This window comes from Hippoglossus stenolepis, chromosome 6, assembly GCF_022539355.2.
Source record: "Hippoglossus stenolepis isolate QCI-W04-F060 chromosome 6, HSTE1.2, whole genome shotgun sequence".
In the NCBI taxonomy this organism is placed as follows: Eukaryota; Metazoa; Chordata; class Actinopteri; order Pleuronectiformes; family Pleuronectidae; genus Hippoglossus; species Hippoglossus stenolepis.
In genome coordinates, this window is record NC_061488.1 from 10,302,804 (window position 1) to 10,313,963 (window position 11,160).

General features: G+C 45.5%; 1 protein-coding gene across 1 annotated transcript; it reads left to right on the plus strand.

Annotated features, from left to right (window-relative positions):
• Positions 1–4,632: 4,632 nt before the first annotated feature.
• Positions 4,633–6,631, plus strand: mafba (v-maf avian musculoaponeurotic fibrosarcoma oncogene homolog Ba). The gene has a single exon (XM_035159716.2). The coding sequence runs from the start codon at positions 5,275–5,277 to the stop codon at positions 6,340–6,342; it is 1,068 nt and encodes a 355-aa protein (XP_035015607.1). The 5' UTR covers positions 4,633–5,274; the 3' UTR covers positions 6,343–6,631.
• Positions 6,632–11,160: the final 4,529 nt, after the last annotated feature.

The following is an 11,160-nucleotide window of genomic DNA, read 5'->3' on the forward strand; positions in this document are numbered from 1 at the left end:
CCTCAGCAAAGAGCCAACTGGAAGGGAGCCAAACAATTGTACATAGCATCGCAATTTACATTAATGAAATGACCGCAGCAAACGGCAGATTTACTGCTCTCTTTCTTCTGGGATTAAGCCAGTACAGTGCATTCTGACATTTATTTGTTGTTATATTTACAGCACGTCAATCAGAGACATCTAATCTCAGAGAGGGCCTACAATTATGCCTTGGCCTCACTATCATATTTCAATGTCTTCCGCCTGCCTCCCTGTCATTTAAAAAAAGAGAGTGAATGACTTCAGCGGCGGAGTTGGAGCTGTCTGCATGAGGCAGAATAAATAAATAAATAACCACCGCATGTCACTGATGATACACATCAAACCATTAGCAGTGAGTAAATGCGCCACCAGAGGCGCCCTGTCACAAGAAATAAACCCTAATTTTCCCCTGCACACACAACTGCACCTCCTCAGCGGGTAAATGGTGAGTGGGACTGCTGTGATAACACCGGCAGAGAGTTATGACTGTCTGAAGCAGGCGTGTGCACGAAGAACACAACATGCAGAGTGGAATATTTTCTTTTTTGGGGAGGAGGTAGATAAACATTTGGTTTTCACTGTTAAATCGATGCGTTTTCATATTAATGAGATTGTAAGAATTTGCACTTATCTCACCTCTCGCTGTTCTCCCGAAAGACTCCTCAGTCAATTACCCGCGATAAGGATGTTGCTGTGCGCGGAGACTGGCCTCTGCCTGTTTACACCGGCGACGAGTCTTAATAATACATGTTTTCACAAGAGACAATCGATCAGTCTGGAGTAAACAAGGATGCCCGAGTAGCTGCACTGCTGTAAACGGAAGATGTTAGAGGGAAAAGGGGAGGGGGGGGCAAACATGTAGAATTTATATTATTCTAAGTCAGTGAAGGTCAGATACTGGAAACAGTCATTCAGGGTAGAGATCAGTTAAAGTGAAAAAAAATGCATTTTGTTACATAACTGAACGATAATCAATTAATTAATGACACAAGTTAAAATGTGAATAATGGTCAATTAACAACGAATCATTCTGTGTCACTTTTGTTCCATTCAGTTAAATCCTAAACCAAATGGCAGATTTATGTTGTAGTGACACATTTCACTCTTTAAACTTATTAGTTCTCCAAGTGAAAAGTTTATTATAATACGCTTTGAAACTGGTATTTACTGCGTAATGGAAGCGGTCTCGTTTAAAACTTTTTCGGAGGATGAAGGCTGCACGAGAACCTGCGCGTCTCTCTTCTCCCTCCAGCGTGAAAGACTTTTAAAAAAGCAGCACCGTCTCTCCTTCTCCATCCCTCACTCCCTCTCACGGGCCTTCCACCTCGGCTGTACCTCCCGTTTTTTTACTCTGCAGCGTTTCCAGGAACGGTCGAGGAGGGAGACCATAAAGCGTTATCATTACGCACGCCAAAAGACCACGAAATAAAACCACATAGTTTCCCCCCAGAGTGAGACAAAACCTCTGACTCTGACTCTGAAAGAAAGAAAAAAAAGTATTCCTTACATCCAGTGCATCCTGCAGACGGAGTTGGGGCTCGCACAGATCCGAGGGGGTCCTGGGCAGAGCGACCCCGGTCTCAGGGCAGCCGGTGCGCACGCATGGATAAGTCCAGGAGCAGGGTAGAAACCCATTGCCCATTTGTGAGGCGAGTCGCGCCTCTTCCCGTGGACCCTCCGTGGGCCTCCAGTGTGAAACCAGCGGGCCTGTTGCAGGTGTGAGATGGGAGCTGTGGGGAAGCTCCGCAGCCTCCGCAGCCTCCATGCGTCAACTGTTAAATGTAACATTTTAAAGGTGATTTTATTTCTGTTATTCATTCCTAAAATCCGTAGGATGGGACTCTCATTAGGGGGCGAATAAGCAAGCATCAACACTTTTTTTCGCTGTCCATAAGCACACGGATCACTTAATAGATCATTAACCACCGATATGCTGCTGACATGGACGCTTTTTTACATCTCGTCTCTCCATTACAGCCCGTTATTACCGAAGGGGGAGAGCCGCCGGCAGGCCTGCCTGGATCTATTAGACGGTGGACTCGGGCTATATTAGAGAGCATTACGACCTAATGGGGCTGCCGCCGGGTCGGCTTCGCTGGGAAGAGGTTTTAGAGCAGCTCGTCTCGGCACGACGCGGCACGGCACGGCACGACTCGCCCGGGGCGCTTTTTTGAAGTTGGAGCACGAGAAGTGAGAAGCTCGCCTGCAGGTTCAGGGAAATAAAAAAGGACGAGTGTGTAACTTGAACATTTCCTACACTTTTCTGGTTGTGGGCTAAAAAAAATTAAATAAATGAATTTATATTAGAGTGTGTGAGTTTAGGGAGATAACATCCAGACACAATGACGCTGGAGAAGAGAAATAAGTGAGTAAAAAACTAAATAGACTTAAGGCTTAAAAAAATCATCAAAATCGCCAATTGTAGGTTTGGCTCAAAATAATTTAGGTGCGTAAAATTATAATAATAAAGGACTAATATTAATTTGAACAATATTACTAATAATACAAATACTTGATCGTCATATGTCATTCTGCTGTTTCTGTAAAGTTGCCTGGATGCTTCATAACACTGTTATTATTCTTTGTAAAATGTTTATTGACAGTGTTTGATTTCACGATTCTATATTTTCTTTTTAACTTGTGCACAAATATGCTTAAAATGATCCTTGCAAATTAAAAAAAGAAAAATTGCATGATAGGAGGATTTGGCTTTGGCGTGTGCAGGCTAAATGATTTATGACACGAGCTGCATGCGGAGTTCATCTATTGATACACTGCTGCACAACTCGGACTGATTAAGAATTTAAACTAAACAAATAAGCCCTTCATTATCGGCTCTCATCTTTGGCAGCCTCCTCTTACATCCAGCCTGATCAATAGGCTCCGGTCGCGGCTGTGCTCAAGCGTGGATATGAGGTGGAAACGAAATGATAATCCAATCGATCCCTCCAATTGACTCATTTACAAGCAGTTCCCTCTTTTTTTCTTTTTTTTTTTGCAGGGAAGCGAGACATTTGCTCACATCGCTCCTCTGTTGTTGTCTCCTCGGACAATTAAAATACAGATCAAATCAATGATGCACACAAACACACACACACACACACACACACACTGAAGGATCTGATCTTCATTGGCCAAAACGACCTGTTTAGACAGAGTCCGTGCAGGTGATTAAACACGTGGCAGTGTGTGTTCCTGACACTCAAACGACAGGGATTAATAGTTGTCGGTCATATTCGCAGGATGTGACCTTTGCAGCGAGCAATACGCGTGAAGACGAATAAGCAGCAAACAAGAAAGGAGATCCAGGTTTTTAAGTTGCAGCATCTCAGTTCGCGTGTTCTCCACACGGGGGCATCCTTGAGCCTGTTTTCTTGCCGAGTCCACCCTGTCGTGATGCTGCGCGGTGTAAAACAAAGTGTCCGAGCCAAGAGAGGAGCCTGGTGTGGGAATCTGGGAGTAATAACGGGCTCCGAGCGAAGTCCACTTTACTTGCACCAGAAGGAATCACACTTAACCTATAATGGCTGTAACACAAGGTCACACAAACACAGCCAGGAGCGCCGGGGTCCACGCTGGATCAAGTTCGGTGCAGCGAGGTCACGATATAATCACCAGTGAGGATCACAAATGTATAATCAATGCCAGGAGTGATATGGTTTTATTATGATTGTTGATTACGTGGGTAAGATATTGTTTAAAACTCAGAGTCTGACTGGAAGCCACGCGTTTGTCAGTGTGTGCGTGCGTGTGTGTGTGTGTGTGTGTGTGCGTGCGTGTGTGTGTGTGTGTGTGTGTGTGTCCGCAGCAGAGAACACGAAGTTGTGCGTCCTTGTTTGCAAGAAAGGGTCAAAGATTCAACTTTGATAATCAACTATGGTAATCTGTGGTATCAGGTTACTGTCGACCTTTTGTCGTTGGTTCAATCTAACCAGTGATTAGTTATCTTGTGGTTTTTGTGTAGACATGTATAATGTGTGTAACACATTTAATGAGACAAATAAGTTTAGAAATGAACCGTTTATGTCCAGATGGAATCCAGTTGTTTCAAGCACTTTGTTGATCACTAATGTTAAATTAAGGGAAGGATCAGGATGTCTTTTTTCTGTTTCTACCACTTAAGACACATTTTTCTGGCAAATGATGCAAAGTCGAACAGTTGTTATAACCACATTGCACATTAATCTTTATTTTTATAAACTGATGTTTATATAAAATATAGATTTTGGGGGGGTTAACTTCTAAGTTGTGTTATAAAGTGCTATAGATCATTTCCACTGATCTTACAGCAGTACGCCTGAAACCCCCTGGTACCCCCCTCACTGGGATCTGGAGGTGCCGCGTAAAGAGCCGCGGGGACGGTGTCCGTAAAGTGAAGGCATTTCTCTCTCTCTCTCTCTCCCTCTCCTCCACTTTCCTCCCACCTCCTGCTTTTAGGGAAGTCGGTCAGCTGACTGTCTGAAGCTGTCAAGACTGCGCGGTGCGCCCTCCTCTCCGCTGCTCTCCGCCTCCTCCTCTTCCTCCGTTTGTGCGCAGAGTCCCGCTCCCATTGGAGAGCCGAGCGCCACGGATCCAGCCTTTCGCCTCGACGTCACGGCGCGCTATAAGGATAAAGCGCTGGCTCGCTCCGAGCGCAGTCTGCTGGATACCAGAGAGCAGGAGAGAGCGAGAGAAGCGAGCCTTGAAACCTCTGCGGTGCAGAGCTGGAAAAGCTGCTTCTCAGCGAAATTCAGACGCCCTATATTTACCCTGCTTCTTTGCTCCTATTCTTTTCCTGGAGAAAAAAGGGGACTTACTACCAAGAAGTTGCAACGAGGACTGGTGCCCGTCTCTGCGACCGAATGTGGTATTTCTTTTATTATTATTATTTATGCAGATTTCTTTTTTTGTGTGTGTGAATACACTTCTACTGAAGGGACTGAGGTTTTTATTTTTGCACTGAGACGCATTGCTTCCTACCTCCTGCCTGGTCTCCCTGCCAGATGATCCCGGCAGAAGTAGGCTACATGACGCAAACCGCGAGCAGAGCAATAGTCTGAAAGTTTTTCCTCCACTACTTTTTTTTTCGTTTTCCTTTTTTTTCCACCTCTCACACGGTGGTTCATGCGAAAGCAAGTCCGCGCACAGCGGTGGAGGAACCAGAAGAACTATTGCATGAAACCAGAGAGGAGAGAAGAGACGCTGATTAATAAATCCGTTTTTGCGACGCTTGCAAATACCGTTGCATTTCTGCAATAGAGTCGCGACAGCAACATGAGTACAGAGCTGAGCATGGGTCCGGAGCTACCCAGCAGCCCTCTGGCTCTGGAATATGTCAATGATTTTGACCTGATGAAGTTTGACGTGAAGAAGGAAGGCCTGGCCGGGCTGGAGCGCAACGGGGTGCGCCAGTGCAACCGCCTCCAACCCCAGGGCTCCGTGTCCTCCACCCCCATCAGTACACCCTGCAGCTCGGTGCCCTCTTCGCCCAGCTTCAGCCCCACAGAGCAGAAAAACCACCTAGAGGAGCTGTACTGGATGCCGAACAGCGGGTACCATCAGCAGATAGACCCGCAGACGCTAAGCCTGACCCCGGAGGACGCGGTGGAGGCCCTGATCGGAGCCACAGCGCACGGCCACCCTCCGCCTCCGCATGTCCAGCAGCAGCTGCAGCAGCAAGGCGCTTTCGAGGGCTACAGGGGCCCGCATCACCACCACAGCCACCACGGCCACAACCAGCAGCACCATCACCCGTATCCGGGGGGCATCCCGCACCACTCCGAGGAGCTGTCCGGGCACCCGGGCGGACACAGCCACCCACACAGCCAGCATCACCATCACCACAGCCAGGACCCCGACAGCCCGTCCCCGCTGTCCCCGGACGACCTCCAGCCGCTCCATCACCACCGCCACCACCACCACCATTCGCACATGGGCCAGTCGGGCTCGCACCACGGCAGCGGGAGCGGACTCAACGTGGAGGACCGCTTCTCCGACGACCAGCTGGTGTCCATGTCGGTGCGGGAGCTCAACAGACACCTACGGGGCTTCACCAAGGACGAGGTCATCCGCCTCAAGCAGAAGAGGCGGACCCTGAAGAACCGGGGCTACGCGCAGTCCTGCCGGTTCAAGCGTGTGCAGCAGAAGCACGTGCTGGAGAACGAGAAGACGCATCTGATGAACCAGGTGGAGCAGCTGAAGGCGGAGATCGGCCGCCTGGCCCGGGAGAGGGACGCCTACAAACTCAAGTGCGAGAAACTGACGGGCTCGGGGGCCAGTAACGGGTTCCGCGAGGCTAGCTCGACCAGTGACACCCCGTCATCTCCAGAGTTCTTCGTGTGAGTTGTCACAGCCTTTTTTCCTCACAACAAAACTTTGCCCCCCTCTCCACCAACATCTTCTCCTTTTTTTGGGACTGATGAACAAACGATAATAATCCACTCCTCCCATACTGTTTATGATAATAACCCTTATATTAGAAGAGTAATCCATCAAATAGTATCCTCATATATAACCATCTCTCCATCCACGTGTCAACTGAGATACAAAGAGCAACGTAGAGATCAGTCGCAGTATCTTTGTAGATTAGTTGCTTGTAGTGAAGAGACTTTTTTTTTTTTTTTGTTCCTCCTCAAAGAAGCGGAAGGATCGACTGATGAACTCTTTTTTTTTTTCTCTCTCTCTCTCTCTCTCTCTCTCTCCTTCCTTTGAGGCTACAGCCTTTAAATAACCTGTAAGTAGTGTGGGATGGCGTCGAGGTGTCGTTGTCTTGTAATTCTCTTATGAAGCAACAACAAGTAGCTGCAGGGCCATGGCCTCGCGGGCTGCGACTCACATTCGACAAGTGGGGCCCGTAAATCTGAGAAAAATCTCCAAAAAAGCAAGACTCCACTTTATGCAAAACTTCTGTCTGCTGACCCGTCACAGGGTGGGGGGGATACATTTTTATGCAACATCTCATTGATTTATTGCCTGCTTGGTTATATTCGAATATATATTGAAACAAAAAAAAAAAAACCTGCATTAATATTAATCCTGCATGCTGGACATGTACGGTAATAATTTCTATTTTGTACCTTCATCTTCTCGTGTATATTAAGAGCATGTTGTTGATCTGCGCTTCTCCATGGTTGTTCAGGGGGGTGGGGGTGGGGGGGTTAGAGATTTGCAGCGGGGACAGAACAGCAGGACTGCCGGTGCAGTGTCATATGGTGTGGGGTTCTTTTATTTTTTTCTTCTTTGAGCTTGTAAATATTATGCAACCGCTAAAACTGCACAACAAGATCGAGGAGGCTGGTTTGAACTTCTTTCTTTCTTTGAGTTGTGTTTTTTTAAATCTCATTTATTTTTGATGTTTTGTTTTATGAGTTGGGGGGGGGTATTGATTGAGAGAGGAGTGCATTTTTTTTTCCTTTTTCCATTTAAATACAACATGTGTGTCAAGTGCACTTTTTTTTTTTGGAATAATGATTTGCAAGTTTTCATTTTGACTTTTGTGCAGACCTCCCTCCAGGAAGACATACTATGATATAATACTGTCATATTATTCAGGACGGGCCTGAGTGCAGAGTTTTTAGCGAAACATCTGGACACACGTGAGAAGCTGAGGACGCGGACGTGTGGCCATGAGTTTATCTCACACACACACACACACACACTGCACAGAAGAGGCCATTGCGCACCACACTCACAACGTGGGTTAGTCCTTTGTGTCGTTTTGATTCAATGTGGCTTTTGTGCCACTAATTCAGAAAAGTCTTGTCTGCCTTTCCATGAACATTTGAAGAAACCACATCAAACCAGACCTTCTACCCGCTCTGTGTAATTGGCGGCCACCTGTAGCACATTTCCACTGGGCCTAATATCAAGGATTTATATTTTTAACGATATTTAGTAAAAACACGTACATGTCAGGGGTTTTATGTAGAGTTAATATTTAGATAACGCGAGCGTTTGAATACAAAGTTTGACTATTAATGCTCTATGTTTTCCTGATTTTTATTCTGCAGGTCAGTTAAAAAGGGGACACAGGTTGTGCAAAATTCTCAAAATGAAAACAATATGTACGTTACGTATGATGTGTGTTTTTTTTTTGTTTTGTTGTATTATTATTTGATGATTCTGGTTCTGCTGGCCAGATGCATAGTTAAAGTTTTTATTTTAATGATTTAAATTAACAAAAAACTGTCAGATCATATCATAAGCATGGTGCTTGCATTTGAAACTATTGTTGAAAAGTCACGCATTTAACAATCTTTGGTTTGTTACTGATTCAACTGTGTTGAAATCAAACTGAAACTGCAGCAGCGGGTTGTTGTTATGTTTTCGCCGATTCCATGTACTTTGCGATGATGGGGATCAATTTTCAATCCTGTTTATATAAATAATAGTTAAACACTTAAATTTGAACTGTTCCATTCAGGCTGGTTTCTGTTTTGTCTTATTTTGATTGTTTTTGGAAGAAATTGTTTCCTATTTTGCTTATTAAAGTCATTGAAATGGCAATAATTACCTCTCAGACTTTTTTTTAATATTCCTGTGATGTTCACACAGTCACGTTAACAATATTAGTTAATAAGATAATTAATAACCCCACACAGTGCAGACACAGCAGCGCCAGGACACACTCACTTTGTGCCAAAAAAAAAAAAAAAAGTAACCTCTCACGGTTTAACAGATTTTGCGCAGAGCTTCGGGGGAAAAATATTTTCTCTTCTCAGAACAGATTTTGCGCAGACGTTTAAACTGTTTGCATTGCAGCCATCCATGGCGTGGGTTTTATTTTCAGACTTAAAGGATGACGTGGAAACTTTGGACGGAAGCCTACTGGCCTACTGCGATTAGATCACAGGGTCTGGTCGTTTACGAGGCGCTGCAGGGAGACTCCTGTCCGCGCTGCTGGCCTCTGCTGGCGTGCTGACTCCTGCAGAAACCCTCCGTCACAGGAGCGCGCGGTAAAAGGAGATCTTTGACCTTGCAACACACCGGGAGGGAAGCGATGATGGAAAACCTCACATTTACATTTAGTGGTATATATTTTATTTTATTTTGTTTTGGGTTTGAATACACTCAGAGGCTTAATCCGACTGGTTGTTACACAATTTAAGTCTGACCCTGTCGCCTAATAATGCGATGAGCCAGACCTCCGCCTCCGAATAATCCCCAGTGCGCGTCTGCGGGTGTGATATTTCCATCGTTAACATTCATGGAATTTATGATTGTCATGTGTCAACACACCGGTAATATCCTGGAAGTCTGCGTTCCCTCTTATCACTGCTGCATGCAAATATGCGTGCAAAATATCAAGTTGGTAGATTAGATATTTATTCGGATTGCTTTGCTTTGCAGCGTTAAGAACCAAACCACCTCCGTGATTTTGACGCACAATGAAAAAAAACAAAAAAAACATCAACAAACACTGACGTTCCAAGTGCGTATCCGGGTACATCTGACGCAGAGGAGTAGAAGTAAAGGAGTAAGTGTTGATCTGGTCCCGGTCTAGAGTTTCTGGTGTCAGAACATTATCTGCTCCGTGTCTGCACATTCTCAAGGACGAAACCGCTAGGCACAGAATCAACCAATGAGACCCAAGGAAGGCGAGCCTAGTTTACATTCTCCCTCTCTCTCCCTCTCTCTCTCCCTCTCTCTCCCCCTCTCTCTCCTCTCTCTCCCTCTCTCTCCCCCTCTCTCTCTCCCTCCCTCTCTCTCTCTCTCTCTGGACAGCCACTGAAGCCTGGGGCACAGTGCAGATGGGGTTAGCCAGGAAAAAGAGGCCTATGTATTTACAGTTGGGATAAAGACCCGAAATAACAAAGACAAAAGACAAGTGTGAAGTTGTCTGTATAAGCTGTTCTTCAGATTTTACACAAAGAGCTGCTGTGTGCCTGAGTGAGTCAGACACACAAGAGGGCAACTCTCCTGTGTGCAGTCGTTATCAAACTGTATGACCTGTCACGACGTGAGAACTCGACACACAAGTGAAAACAATCACCGAAGTGTCACAGAGAAATCCAACACACAACTACACAACAGTTTGGACTTAGTGTCTTTCCGAAACGATTTCACTAGACAAGCTCAAAATCTACATATCAGTAAATCTTTGATAGAAATACATTAAATAATTGACCATTTTGATCAAAAGAGAATCACAATGTTTTTATCGTGTTAAAATTATTTCACATAAATGGATGCACTACAGTGTATCTAACAGCATGCAGCTTTATCACTGTCACCTGATTTGTGAATTACTGTACGTGTGCACAACCTTGCAGAGACGATGGCCAAAAGACAGACCGATGTTTGCATGCAGAAATTGTCTGATGCTTGGTAAAAAAAAATAGCATGTTTTTGCTGGGAGTGACTGATGTGTGGTTCTTCACAGAGAAATGTATCGTGGAGAAGTGGGAAAGGAGGAGGAAAGCGCGAGTAAGGCAGAAAAAGGCAGATGGGGAAAGTAGAGAAAAGCATCAGCATCAGCATCAGCCTCAGCGGAAGAGCCAAGGACACAGTGACCAGGCGTACTGTAATGATTTTAGTCTCCGATCACACACCCATGCCCCCCCACAGAGATCCTATCTGCATTCAGCTTTGCCAGCCTCCACCTCCAGCTCCTTGTATCAGCAGCAGCAGCAGCAGCAGCAGCAGCAGCAGCACTGAAGGGGCCGAGAGACGACGGCCCCTAACCTCACCTGCCTCTGTTCATCGCCTGGACCTCAGAATGTTTTTATGCTCAAGTCAGCTACAGCAGATCAACGCTTTTTAGAAGCTCTCCAAGTGTAAGACTCAGCCCTGCTGCAGGTCATTTCAAAGCCTCTAAAGACTGTGTGTGTGTGTGTGTGTGTGTGTGTGTGTGTGTGTGTGTGTGTGAGAGAGAGAGAGAGAGTTATATTCAGTCACCATGAAACACCATGGACTCATTTGCATCTTGCATAATTTGTAAGAAGAGAGTGACGTAATCTTTGCTAATTTTACCACATTTGCTCCTTTCACAGCACCGTATTTTAATTACCACCATCTTCTACATGGTTTGAACTCCTTCTGTGCGATCATGTTGATTTAATTACTTCTGGATAAAATTCCATTTAGCTGTATTGCACATGCACACACACACACAGATACACTTACACACACACAAACACACACACACACACACACAGGCAG

Excerpts from the sequence above, each read along its gene's own strand:
- mafba (XM_035159716.2), top strand. The coding sequence starts at position 5,275 with ATGAGTACAGAGCTGAGCATGGGTCCGGAGCTACCCAGCAGCCCTCTG.